The sequence below is a fragment of the Phragmites australis genome, chromosome 14 (assembly GCF_958298935.1).
Source record: "Phragmites australis chromosome 14, lpPhrAust1.1, whole genome shotgun sequence".
Taxonomy (NCBI): domain Eukaryota; kingdom Viridiplantae; phylum Streptophyta; class Magnoliopsida; order Poales; family Poaceae; genus Phragmites; species Phragmites australis.
The window spans coordinates 26,961,967-26,976,191 of NC_084934.1; the positions used below are offsets into that span (position 1 = coordinate 26,961,967).

The following is a 14,225-nucleotide window of genomic DNA, read 5'->3' on the forward strand; positions in this document are numbered from 1 at the left end:
CCATCAGTGCCGACTCATAACAAAAAATCGGCACTGATACAGAAACTATCACTGTCGGCTTGTACTAAAAACCGACACTGATAGTTGAGTACCAATGTCAATTACTTGTTATGAACCGACACTGATAGTCTCAGTATATCAATACTGTTTTTTTTCATGAGCTGGCACTGATATCATTATCAGTGTCGGTTAATAAACCGACACTAATAGTCACAATACTAGCTCAAAAAATATTACTAATGGTGTTTTTGAGCCAGCACTAATAACTATTTCTGTAGTAGTGCTAAAGCGCACCATGTGATTCATGATCGAAACAGCCCCGACCCATGTGTAAAACAACACACAGATGGACATCAAAAGGGATGAGTATGTTAATATGAGTAAAGTCAGTTTTCTGTTGTTGTGTATAATTTTGAAGCCGTGGATAAAGCAATTGCGAAAAAAAAACTTAATATTGTATTTGTTGAATCAAGTTGGAAATGAACATTTTTTTCATCAATGGCTAACATTCAGTCTTTCTCTCACCTGATTTTTTTCTCTTCAGTATGTTTTCTGTTATAAGGAACTGTACATACCATGACTTGGATTTTTTCTGACGGCCCCAAACCATCAGGGATACATATGCTCTGTTAAACATTATGGTTCGTCATTATCAGGTAACGAATATATAGTCTTGTAAAATGGTTTAGTGAAAGCAGCTATATATCCAAACGTAAAACGAGTAAACAACCAAAAACAATTCCATCAAAAACCATAATTATTCGTTCAATTTGGCGGATTTGCGAAATGGAGCCTAAGTCATCGCCTTTGAAATAAGAATATAAGTAGGATGTTGCTTGTGATTAAATTAAAGTGTAGGTTTGTTGACCGTGCAATTTGTATCGAGGATCGCATCTGTCATGAATCAGTCGCCATAATCATTGTTCCATAGGCTGTACTAATATGCCACGCCAATTTGGCTTTGGACGGAGTCATGCATCTTTAGTAAAAGTTATAGAACTTCGTCGTACAGTGTCGTTCGTGCATATGTCATCTGAAGTTCACACGCATGCACGCGGATGCCCTTAAGACGATTATAGCATGCATTGAAATATCTATAAGTATTCACGTCGAGGGAGGCAATCTACACAGCGAACTGCAGAAACGTACACAAAAACTACTTCCTCCGATTGCAAATATAGGTCATTTTAGTCTCTCAACTATTCTCTAAATATAAGTCATTCTCAAACTTCTATACACTTTTTTCTCTTTTATTCTCTTCTTGCCTTTGTTTAATAAATACTATCACTCTCACGAATAAATGAGTTATCTTTTTAAATACAGAATAAATAAGGAGCAATAAGATCATTCGATCTACTTTCTTAATTCTTATGTATAAGTCTAAAACGACCTACATTTACAATTGAAGAGAGTATATAACAAGTTAGCAGCCAATCAGAGAGATAGAGCAGCTTCTTCCACCCACCTCACTTGGTTGTAAGCTACCATTACGACGGTTCGTCGACCTACGACTACATCGGAGTTGGCGGGTGTGATAAATCATCTAAATAGTATTTTAATTAATTATTAAATTGATTATTAATATAGGTAAGGTTATAATAATTAATCAAAATACCATCATGTTAGTTCTCCGTCACATGTTTTGCACAAGATCAGAACACATACTTTTCCGACATATACATCATAGCAAAGCTTAAAAAAGAGCGAGTAATTAATATTATATTACAAGTTCTTAAGCATCTAACCATTTACAATAATTTACAACAAAAGAATAAAATTGTGTAGTGGAAGAACAAACTAAATAAAAAAAATCGGTGGCAGTATTTGCCCACAAGACAACCAACCAGGGGCTAGAGTAGGCGGTACCTAACTCCGTCTAAAAAGAAAATAAGCAGCGTAAGTATGAAAGTACTCGCAACACTTAATCCATAATAGACATGTATAAATAGTCCACCCCACCTGCCATCGCGTTTACATCCATTTATTTCTCCAGCAAACATATTCAGAATCATCCACCCAGCCGAATCTCTAAAAAGGGGTCCCTCAGAATCCCTGCGACAGGAGCTAACCCTCCGACAAACATGAACCCAGATTTGAATTGAATTTGTGAAATGATTAAACTGGAAAGCATTCGAATCTCAAACGATTCGAATTTACATACGAGTACGAAATCAACGACGATTTGGATGAATCTGGCTTTGGATAGGATTTGAAATAAAGGAAAAGTCGGGAGATTATTCCAGGGTTCGATATAAATTCAAATAGAAATATTTGAATTTGAAACTGATTTGAAATGAGCCAGGACATCACACTAAGATTTGAATGGAGCGTCAATCGGAGATCGATTTTCAAGGATTGAACTGGATTAGAATTCAGCCGAAAAGAACTAAAATAAGATTCGAATGTGAGAAACATTCAAATTCAAATTGCCACACAAAGAAACAAGGACACCAAGAAACAAAATTGCAATTGCTCGAGTTGACGCAGGTTTCGAATTTAGAAATTGATTCCGGTGAATTTTGAAATACATAGTCCAATAATAATATACATATATATATGCACATACGAATATATATATATATACACGTATATATATTTTCTAGATTTTAAGTTGACTTAATTATTTAATTTTTTAAATACTAGTGGATTTTGACTATTTTCTAAATACTAAAACACATGTTGTTACAGCTATATATCCAAACGTAACGAGTAAACAATCAAAAGCAGTTCCATCGAAAACTATAATTAATCTTTCGATTTGGCGGATTTGCCAAACGGAGCCTAAGTCATCACCTTACAAATAAGAATATGAGTAAGTTGGATGTTGCTTGTGAATAGGTTTGTTGACCACGCAATTTTTGTCAAGAATCGCATCTCGTAGGCCGGGTCATGAATCAGTCGCCATAACCATTGTTCCATAGGCTGTACTAATATTGCCACGCCCAGTTGGCTTTGGACGTACTAGCACATGCATCTTTAGTAAAAGTTCTACAGCTTCGTGCGTATAGTGTCGTTGGTGTATACACGTGAAGTTCACATGCATGCACGCGGATGGCCTCAATAAGACCATTATAGCATGCATTGAAACATCTATAAGTACTCACGTCGAGGGAGGCAATCTACAGAGCGAACTGCAGAAACGTACACAAAAACTATCAAGTTAGCAGCCAGTCAGAGAGAGAGAGAGAGAGAGAGAGATGGCCCCTGCTACTGCTCGCAGCTTCTTCCACCCACAGCACTTGGTTGTAAGCTACAATTACGATGGGTCGTCGACCTACGACTGCGCCGCGTGCAAGCGCATAGTCACCGGCACCGGCTACCGCTGCGACGAGTGCGACTTCAACATCCACGAGGCGTGCTTCAGCCTCCCGCGGTCCATCTCCTTCGACCAGCACCCCGAGCACAAGCTCACTCTCATCCGCCTGACCGCCAGCCGCTGCTGCGACGTCTGCAAGGGCCCCTCCCACGACGGGAGCTACCTTTACCGCTGCGTGCCGTGCAGCTTCGACGTACACCCGCGGTGCATGCCGCCGCTGGATGATGGGGCTCAGCCCCAGCAGCAGCAACCGCCGCCGCAGGGTCAGGAACGGAATGTGGTCTCAAGCCTTTTCAAGTGGGGCGTCAACGTCGGCATCGTTGGCTTCAGAGTGGTGGACGATGTGGTGACCGGTGGGTCCCTGTCGCCGGTCCTCGACGCCATACAAATGGCGGCTGATGCTCTCTAGGACAGCAGACAGGCATGCATGTTGGCACCGCTAGCTGTGCGCCTGTGCGGCGTCCAATATCTACTACCCTCAAGTATTTTCTCTGTTTTTTAATCTCTGAACAAAACACTACCGTCATGTATTATCATCGACTTCGTATTTTTGCTTAATCGCTCCAGCCGTATGTACTGTCTAAAAATGTAACCGTGCACTTATGTTGTTGCTTCTTCCCCTTCATATGAAAATAACAGATGGGTGTTCATGCTTCAATTCGTCTGGAAAAAAAAAGGCCCCGGAGTCTTTTGTCTGCCATGCATGTGTGGCCAGATTAGTGCGTCTAGCTGCATCGTTATGTGCTGCTATGCATGGACAACACCACGATTTTGTGATTTCTGCGAAGGAAGTACGTACACCATGAAATCATGATAAATTACTACACTGTAAAAATAAAGCAAAAACAAGTCACGTGACGATAGCAAACTAAAAGGGATCCTTAGGGAGCAACGGGTGAAAACCACCTATTTTTTTAAAACTTGAAAAGTGTTGCAAACATTGCATGTTTGGTTCCGTTGCTACATTTTGTTACACGATGCAACAAATATCAAAACATTGACTAGAACAAAAACCAAACTACTCTAGATGCAAAAAGATTTATTTGGCGGGCTCACACTCTCACTGGCCTGAGTAGTAGTAATGCCGTTTCTCCATTTCTCACAAATCTACAAATAAACATTTGCATAAAGTGAAAACTATATCACACTGATACAAATGATATAATTGGCCGTTCAGAACTTCAGATTTCATATTTCTCAGTGAAAAAAATCACCTACCTGGCGAAATCTCTCACGCGTGCAGTGCCGCACGTGAAGCAGCCGGCAAGGAGGAGGTCCCACAGCAGCGGCCAGCGGCAACCACCTGCATTGCTCACGGCCTTGCCCCCACAGGGCACCCTCCTTGAGGAAGAACGACCACCACCATTGCTGATGTTGAGGCGTCAGCGCTTGATGACGGAGCCGTGATCGTACAGGCCGCGCATCCACCGCCTGCAGGCCTCGGTGAGTAGGCAGGATCACAGGAATGAATGGCCGCCGTCGATCCCTCCGACTATGAGGCGTTGCTGCGGTGCGACGTGGAGTCCTGGACGACCTCCTCGAGGAACTGAGTGGTGGGATCTCATGTGAAAACTGATCATCTTCCACATGCATTCTGAGCTCTTTGGGCTAAGGCGAATATCGTGCACCCAGGCCTGAACAGTTGTAGCAAGAGCTTCCGACTATTGTCCTGGAGAGGTGGGCTAATGAGCTTAGGGGCAACTGCACTTTGCTGGACTGAGATTCTCTGACTTAAGAGTGAAGTCATGGGTGAATAGTACCTATGACTTTATTTCTCTACAAATAGTTGGGTTGGAAATAAACGTAAGAGATCAATCGTTACAGTTCTGATACAGTATCATACAGTATAATCGCTATAGTATTTTCGTGTACATTATATTTGCTACAGTAAAATTACAATACTGTTCACCATCTCAGAGAAAAAATATTGTTCACCGGTGACTTCCCTTCGAGACAGAGGATCCGGTTCCCCTTCCCCCTGCTGGCTCCGCCACTGCGCAGCAACCTTCGGCTTGGGATCGCCGTTGGTCGAAGTCCTATCAGCGGCCTTGAACAATTGATCAATCACCACGTCGTAGCCGCGCTAACCCGGCCGGTGTCCGTCTGTCCTGCAGATGTTGCTCAGAATGTACGTCTCAGCTATTGCCTTTGCCTTCTGTAACTTTCGTCTTCCTGCATGCATGTACTTTGTGTTGCGCTCAATAAGCGCAGAGACTCTGCTCAGATCGACTGTCTGTAGCCAACTGTGCGAACGTGGCGCACCGTCTGTAATGTATCTTCGGTTTTCCTGTTGGTTTCTCGTGCCATGAGTTATCACCGCTAGAAAAAAATAGATTTTTTGGTGACTGTCCCATAAATTTGGTGACAAGTATAAAAAAACAGTCACGAAGATTGTTTTGGTGACATGCAAGTTGGGACTGTCACAAAAAATGTATCTCTTGTGACACCGAGTTTGTTCTTTTTCGAAAAGAATCGGTTGTTCTTTTTCGAAAGCGAACGTGCTGTCTGAAATGTATCCGTACACCCATGCTGTGTTTTCTTCCCTTCATACGAAAAGAACAGGATGTTTTGTTTTTGCCTTTGTTTGGGAAAAAAAAGTATTTTTCCTGCCGTGAATGATGACCGGATTAACGCATCTGACTGCATCAATTTGGTTTGACATGCAACATAACTCTGCGTTTAATCATGTGGCATCTGCTCTGCCAGGGAAGCACACAATGAGACCATGACCATTTTATTAGCGGACACTAACAGTTAAAGAAAAGAAGTTTCTCAGATGAAGATCGATAGCAAACTAACCAAAAGATCGGACAGTGCTAATTAGCGCGCACCCGCGAGCAGCGCAACTCGCGGGACCTTTCCGACAGGAAAACGACGCACGTGATTTGGTCTCGGACGAGTTCGTCAGCCCGGCTGGCACGTGGCCCAGGTGGAAGCGTGCGTCAGGCTGGGGGCCGAGGCCCACGTGCGCGGAGAGTTCGTGTGTAGATGGGCTGCGGAGTTGTTGGGCAAGCATCTTACAAGTTTGGCTCAAAAATTTTAAATAAAAAGTTATGAGAAAAAAGTTTGGAGCAAAAGTTTTGAGAAAATGTTTTGAGGAAGAGTTTTGGAGCAGAAGTTTTGAGAAAAATGTTCGAGCAAAAGTTTGGTTTAAAAGTTTTGAGAAAAAGTTTGGATCAAAAAATTTATGAAAAAGTTTGAGAAAAAATTAACGAGAAAAGTTTGAGAAAAAATTATCGAGAAAAAGTTTTTGAGAAAAAATATCAATAAAAGTTTTAGAGGAAAAATTATTGAGAAAAAAAATTCAGCCCACATCCTCTGCTCCTTTGGATCAGATCAGCGGCTCGTGTGTTCTCTATTTCCCTCTCTGAGCCGCAGCAGCCCCAGCAAGCTTAGAGGCCGCTCCCCTCCACCACTCCTTTTCCCATCGCCTGAGTCGGCTCGCAGTCGGTCCTTCAATCCAGCGCGAGTCAGGGTCTGTTTGTTTCAGCTTCTGCTTTTGGTTTTTCTGAAAAGCTGTGCTTTTGGCTTTTCTGAAAAGCTGCTTTTGAAAATAGGCTATTGGTTTCTATAATAAATTTTTGGCTTCTCAGCGCATAACTTTTCAGAAAAGCTACTTTCAGTGAGCTTCTCAGCTTTTAGTTTATTTTCCTCAGAAGCAGCTTCTGGGGCTTCTCTAGAAACCACTTCTCAGCAAACCCGTTTGTTCTGGCTTCTGGCTTCTGGACTTCTGACAGAAGTAAAAATCAGAAGCAGCTGAAAATAAACAGGCCCTCAGTCCGTGAGCCGCTCGGACAACGTCGTTGGTGACTTGGCCACTCGCGGCCGTGCTCGAAATAGTTTTTTTGCCAAAAGATCCTTGCTCATTCCATCCTCCAAGCCACGCCCTCGATCGTCCACCACCACCGCGTAAACAATTGCTTCACCGCCACTTTTTTCCCACACCGCTGAATGAACAACCACCATGACGGCCACCAGCGTAACACGCCCGGAACAAGCATGTGTGCTTACTAGAGATGGCAATGGGGGCATGACGGGCACGTGTAGAGCTGATGAGGGTGGTGGCACACGGTGTTGGGATCTTGTGCCTCTGCGGCCTATATGCATGCGGGATTATCGTCGTTCCATTGTGTCGAGCATGATGCCCTCGAGAAAACGCCATGCATACTACAACGAATCTAGCTTCGGCTAGAACTTTTTTATTTATATATTTTTGTAAATTAAAAATATATAAATATATGTTCTTATTTTAAAAATTTATAAATCTAATCTTATATTATCTATTGGAAGAGCGACAGAGGTTTAAAAATAAAGAAAAATTACACTCTAATGCTCTCAAAATTCAATAATACTCTCAAAATTTGCTTGGGCTGCATGCCCACAACCTCCCGGCCCAGCCGCACGCTGCGGAATGTTAAAAGGTCCTCCGGCCCACCTTCGTCCAAAGCCCCACAGGGCCTGCTCGTGCGCCTGCTCCCACTTCGCAACTTGAAGTCCGCGGCCCACGGCTCATGCGGGACGATGACTTGCGTCGCCGGCGTGACGGCGCCGACGGCTCCACACGACCTTTTCGCCCTCGCCGCGCACGCGGGGCGCCGGCTGGCCTACGACGGCGCGCCCGGGATCCTCTGTACCGTATCCATCACCGCATCAGCGCGCGCGGCGTCCGCGCGCCCCCGCCAGGGGCTGATCCACCACTAGGACGAGCTAGGGCGGCCGCCCGAGGTCCCCGGCGGCGGAACCCAGCCCCCATGGATTTCCAGTGAGCCGGTGAGGTCTGAGGAAGAAGAAGACCGTCCGAGGGCTGAGGCCGCATCTGCCGTCCGAGGCCTGCATCTGCAAATCCCACGGGCCGCCTGGATCCGCACTCCGCAATACGGCAAATTGAAAAGCCCAGTAGCTCCAATCGGCCCGGTGTCTGGGTCTCGCCTCTGGCCTCTCGGTCTCTCAATTCGCCGGACGCCGCGTCGCCGCCCAATCCCCTCCACCTCCGGGCTCCAGCCCTCCACGCTTCTCCCCCGCCGACGCCGCCCTCTCCCTTCAGCGACACGCTTTCCTCTGCTCTCTCCGGATCCGCCTTCCACCGCTTCGACGCTTCCTCACAATGGCCTTCCGGGGGCGCGGAAGAGGGGGCCGGGGGAGGGGAGGCGGATTCGGGTTCGGGTTCGAGCACCCAGCCAAGCACGCGCCCCACGAGGACTTCCCGGTCAGTCTCTCCTGCTCTCTGCGCCCGCCGCCCGCGCCTTGCGTGGTGTAGAATCGGTGTGCCTCCCTTGCGTGGTGTAGAATCGGTGTGCCTCCAAAGTCATTATCGACTCATCAGTTGGGTCGATCGATCCGGACGGATCGCCTGTGCAGGACATCACCCTGCCGGAGATGACGTGCACCAAGGCGAGCAACGAGGAGAAGGCACTGTTGCAGTCCACCTTGAAATTCGAGGAGTTCTGGAGGCACTCTTGTTACCACCTCGAGGAGGATGCTCCCAAGAAAAGTACTATGACTGAACTTAATAGCTGCATTTCCTTCTATCTTGCTGATCCATCGTGATGACGATCCTTATGTTCTGTTCTTCTCGTCTCCTCTTGATGCTGATTGCGAGATTTTGTTGCTTGCTTGCTCAAAGTTGACATTGTTCCTAAAATTATAGTGTAAGAAATCAGTGAGCTAGCATTCATCATGTGGCTGGAGGGTGATGTATGTTTGTCTCTAGTAGTTCGTCGTAGAATTGGGTACAACTGTGTTGTATGATATGTGTTTTTTCTAGATTACTGGAAATTACTACTTATGTTACCGAGCATCCTTTTATTATGGTCTCTAATCTCTATTGTTGAATTTTGATTAATTGCAAAAGCTAGACTCTCTAGCCTAATTCCATTGGCACTGAAACGCTATAACATTTGCTTTTTTTATCATTGGCGATTTGGTAGCATACTATATTATGGTAGTAGGTATCATTGATCATGACATATATAGAAAGACTCATAGAAACAACTTCGCAGGATCATAGAAACAATTCAGCAGAAGCATTCTCCGGTTTTGTTTGCTATTAACCATTATTGTTGATTTCTACTTTTTTATTAATTAACTTCTGAGTTGATATATCATCAGAGAATGAAGATAAAGAGATTGAGAGATTTTCTGATAGGAAACGTAAGACACAATTGAAGCGTGAAGCTCTCGCATCATATCTCAAACTTACCCCGGCAAATTTCCCTGCAGAACTGTTACAAGGTAGTCTTGAATATATTGACGTACATTTAAATTTATTTTCAGCTATATGGCTACAGGCTACAGCAGAATAGACACACAATATTATGTTCCTTTCAGGTTCTAGACGAGGGCAACAAAGCAACAAGAAACTTCGGTGGGATAGAGACTCAGGTTTGCTGGATCTAACAAAACATATGGATAACACCAGCTACTGCTAGACATTAGTCCCATACACTGATCTCTTACATGGATCTTACCTTGTTTGCAGATGAGAAGGCACTTGAAGTCTTTGAGAAGCTGGAACAGACCCACAAGGCAAGAGCTTCACCCTTATATTTCACCTTTAAAATTCTTATTTGCCCTTCTATCAAGAATCAATTTGGAAAGCATATTTTCATTGTAGTCATACCATTACTGATTTATTTTAAGAACTTGATGTATTTCGTAGGGCAAAAGGGCCAAAATGTAGACATGTTCTATTCCATAGGGCCAAAAGGCCAATATATAGACATGTAGAAGATGAAGAAAAGATCTTTTAGAAAGAACTAATACTAGTCTATACACATATACTCTAAACAGTTTACAGTATGAGGCTCTGTTTTGACATTATGAAACTAGTCAGCATCGTACAGCATGTTGGTACGAGAAGCATGCACCTTATTTTTTGTGCTAACTTCGTTCCCCTCTTTTGACCATGTTAATTGGGTTTTGGTACTTGTAGGACGGTGACAAGAAAGCAGAAAAGGAAGGTGATGATGAGGATGAACAGGAAGAGGAAGAAGCAGAAGAGGACGAAAATTCAGATGATGATTATAATCAGGTACCTACCACTGAACTCGTTTGCTGGGTTTCTATGGGGTAAAACAAAATGGTGTTAGATGGTTTGTAGCTTCGGAGATATGCATAAATTTTAGTTAGCTTCATAACGATCTTCTATATACCATTTTGATACCTTGACCACCCTGTAGAATATTGAGTTTGATGACGATGATGATGACTGGAACCAAGAGGAAGAAACACGTAAGTTACCATTTGAACTTCTATTTCTATGATCGGTAACCTATTCTTTTTCGAAATCAAACTCCTGCTCATTTTTAAAGCTTTCTAAAGAAATAATTATTTTGTGTGACAGATGAAGACTGCTATGATTAAATATGGCTGGCCAGATTTTGCTTTCTTTTCATTTGAAACTCATCCAGCAATTTTGTTGGGAGTAGTACCTAGTTAGGTTATTGGAGATCAATATTTGTTCTGGTCTTTCTTGTGAAAATGTCACATGCTTTTATCAGAAACTCGTGCCTATCAGAATAGTGAAACACACTGTTGCTAGCTTTTCTATTGCACTCTGCAAACGGTGATTAATATGCAATGGAGTGTAGTATCATTTGCCAGGTTTTTGACAACATCGAAGAATAGGATTTGCTCCACTTTTGATGTTATACTACTTCGATTTCATTTGCAAAGGAAATTGACCTTGTGTTCATAGGGAAGATACATACTGCACGAAAAACGCCAGTCATATGGATTGAGAAGTGAAACCAAAACATGTGAAGTTGCCAACATAAACAAACTGGTTGCCTTGTGGCATACACAATATTTGGTGACAAAACAAATGCACTTTATCAATTTTGCGAAGCCGATGTGTTGAGAACTTCAGGTCTCGTACGTTCTCCATTCGACAGCAGCAGGCAGCAGCCTCTGCGCAGTGCATATGATTCTGGCGCGAGGTTCACCGTGAATGTCATGCGCGACGCCGTGCCCCGCACCCGGGAAATGCCCGTTCTTGTCGTGGCGATCTCCAGCGTTCTCCTCGCCGGCGCCGCCCCCCGCAGCACCCCAGACGAGGTGGCACGCGGCGCAGCGGTCCTCGGCGGCGACCAGCGTGAATTGGTGCCGTGCGTTGGACATGGCCCGTGCGCGCAGTCCGCGGTCCCTCTGTGGATGGACGCACCACATCGACGACGTCGAAACCGCGCAGCAGAGGTCGGACGGTTCGAAATACGCCGGAGCACGGCCCTCGCATAGAGGGAGTGCAGCAACTCCGTCCGCCGCAGAAGGCAGCAAAAATAAAATGGGGACACTAAGGTAAGCGGGAAGCAAAAATTAAGCCACCATTTGACCCACACTAACGGAATACTTATTTTGCTAGAAATATAGAGCTCGAATATTAAAGTGAAGCAAAAAACATACCAAACCAAGAGTAACGGAATAAACTCGAATATTGCTTACTAACACTGGACCAAATCCCACATGTCAGCTACAAAATGAGCAGTATATCATTATCGTGGATTTATTCAGCGACATATTATGGGTAGATTTATCCAAATTAATTAGTAGCAGCACCCTGCTGAACGTGAAAATTTACACAACTATTCAAGCAAACACAAATACAGCATATATGTCAGTTCAAGATACTATTTACATGTGGTAGATGTGGAGTACAAGGAGCACTCTAAGTCACCAACTTTAACTTAGTGCAAACAAGCAGTGGTGGATACAGAGCTATACAGTAGTAGGCTCTTCCTCCTCCTCTTTTTATTTTTTTCTTCCTCTTCCAAGCCTAAAATTGAATATGGGCTCCCAAGTGCGCCCCTAGGGTAGGGGCTTGACCCCTGGATGTGCCACTGCAAACAAACATTTTATACCAACATCAGTAAGCTATTTTACTCACTCCACAAGCATGAACACTAGCCATTGCTCATCCAAACATCTCATACTAGCTCTATAACCTCACGAACACTGGTGCTTCATCATTTCTCAATCGCAGCACCCAAACTCATCCAAAATTGAACTTTAAACGTGCATTGCTAAATAAGATCCTAGGAGACTTATCCCCACATTCTTGCCGAAGCTGGTAACCGTTGGTTGGGGAAGAATCAGAGGAAATGGCTTGAGGAAGAGAGACCAAAGTGCTGAAATTTCAGAAAAGAGAGGGGTGACAAAAATGATTTGCAAAACATCCAAATCATCATGCATGCACGAAAATCTTGGATGGATGGAGAGCTAGAGAGATGAGGAATGCAAGGGTAACACATGCATACCTTGCTTTTGCCTCTTGAGGTGGGATTTTGGGTGGAGAGTGGAGGGAAGTGCTTGAGCGAGAAGGAGAGCAGCAGCTCCCTTATGCTGCTCGGCTTGGGGGTGAGAGGGAGAGAGTGAGCATCTGAGAGAGAGGGAGAGGGGGTGGGGTGCTGCTGCTTGAGGAAAAGGAGAGGGGTGAGGTGTGGGGCTAGCCAAGTGGATCCCACGTGTTAGAGAGACAACTATTTTCAGCTATGAAATATTTTAAGAAAATATGTGCAGCGATTACAAATAAGATGAACCCATTTTAAATGGATTCACTTGCCATGCCTATGCACGACTTAAACTAGACGAAAGCTCTAACGTCAGGTATTTTTATAACTCTAAACAAAAATTAAACCGTCATTTTGAATAACAAATACTCATCATATGCTTAACAAATAAACTTGATACTCATGATGCATGATTATGCATAATGACATGATTACAGAATTGGGACGTGACAAAAAGGCATCAAGAACTTACAATCTAAAGTTACGCTAGCCATATATGAAATTTAAAGCCCATATTCATTCTACTTGAGAGACAATATGCATGTGAGACATATGCATGCAGCATGGAAAAGCCAAGTGAAAACCCCATTGTTGATGCTGTTTTTTCTTGGATTTAGCCCACTGGCATGCATGGGTGCCTCTCTGCTCTCACCCATGAGTACTAATACAAGCTACAACAGCCCACAAGTATGTGTGTGTTCTTGGTATTTTCATGTGTACCTTCATCGAATTACCAGGCAAAATTTTTATCTCTTCATAAATAAATCATGTGTACCTTTCACACTAGATATCTCCCCTTGTATAATATTGTTACACAACTGTACTATCAAAAGGTGTTGGTGCGGCTCAGCGGCAATTGGGCTATGCTATCAAGTGCAGTATATATATAGAAAGTCCTAAACAATTATCATGACCATGTGATCTGGCGGATTATTAAGAAATGATAGAAGCAGAGCAGTTGTGTTCATGACATATTTGAATTCATATAAGTTTCTTAAACACTTCTAAGTCTAATTTGTGTCCATGACATATTGTGTTCATCACCTTGGGCACTGGCTCGGTCTGACTAAGATGGCTTGATGGGCGGCAGCTTGACAGATCCACCGGGCGCTGGCGGCTTGGTTTGGAGGTGAAGGCTTGGGTGGCAATTCAATCAGGCACCGGTGGTTCAGTATGGCGTGGACCTTGACGGATCCATCGGGCATCGGCAGCTCAGTTTGGCAGTGAAGGGTTAGGCAGCAACTCAATCGGGTGCCGACGTCTCGGTTTGGCGACATCCTAGACAGATCCGGCAACTGCGGCCTTGACACTGGTGGAGTGGGGTGGCGGAGAGGCACTGGTGGAGGAAGCGGAGAGGAGTCGGGCCACGGAGAAGCACTGGTGGAGGAAGAAGAGACGAGCCAGGCAGTGGAGAGGCATTGGTGAAGGCGATGGAGAGGCTCTAGGCGGCGAAGAGGCTCTGGGTGGCGGAGAGGCACCATGGAGTGGGGGGCACCGAACCCTAATCGCGAGCAGTCGAGCGGGATGGGGCGGGACAGGCGCTGTGGGTGTGGGAAGAGATGGAGTTGGGGATTTTGTTTCGATGGCAACCATGCATAAAATACAAAAAGAACTTGATGGGGAAG

At 44.4% G+C, this 14,225-nt stretch overlaps 2 protein-coding genes across 2 annotated transcripts; both read left to right on the forward strand.

Moving 5' to 3' along the window:
- The first annotated feature begins 3,127 nt into the window (after positions 1 to 3,127).
- Positions 3,128 to 3,974, forward strand: LOC133891488 (protein VACUOLELESS GAMETOPHYTES-like). Its single transcript, XM_062332206.1, has one exon. It carries the CDS (start codon positions 3,198 to 3,200, stop codon positions 3,723 to 3,725), a length of 528 nt encoding a protein of 175 aa, XP_062188190.1. The 5' UTR covers positions 3,128 to 3,197; the 3' UTR covers positions 3,726 to 3,974.
- A 3,938-nt stretch (positions 3,975 to 7,912) lies between these two features.
- On the forward strand, positions 7,913 to 10,910 carry LOC133891725 (uncharacterized). The gene is made up of 8 exons (XM_062332463.1): positions 7,913 to 8,522; positions 8,675 to 8,807; positions 9,425 to 9,547; positions 9,644 to 9,697; positions 9,795 to 9,841; positions 10,248 to 10,346; positions 10,495 to 10,546; positions 10,659 to 10,910. Exons 1-8 carry the CDS (start codon positions 8,421 to 8,423, stop codon positions 10,676 to 10,678), a joined length of 630 nt encoding a protein of 209 aa, XP_062188447.1. The 5' UTR covers positions 7,913 to 8,420; the 3' UTR covers positions 10,679 to 10,910.
- Positions 10,911 to 14,225: the final 3,315 nt, after the last annotated feature.

Bases quoted from the DNA above. Each gene is read 5' to 3' on its own strand.
- LOC133891488 (XM_062332206.1), top strand. From the start codon at position 3,198: ATGGCCCCTGCTACTGCTCGCAGCTTCTTCCACCCACAGCACTTGGTT.
- LOC133891725 (XM_062332463.1), top strand. From the start codon at position 8,421: ATGGCCTTCCGGGGGCGCGGAAGAGGGGGCCGGGGGAGGGGAGGCGGA. The intron at 8,523-8,674 runs GTCAGTCTCTCC...TCGCCTGTGCAG, and splicing joins CGCCCCACGAGGACTTCCCG to GACATCACCCTGCCGGAGAT. The intron at 10,547-10,658 runs GTAAGTTACCAT...TTTGTGTGACAG, and splicing joins GAACCAAGAGGAAGAAACAC to ATGAAGACTGCTATGATTAA.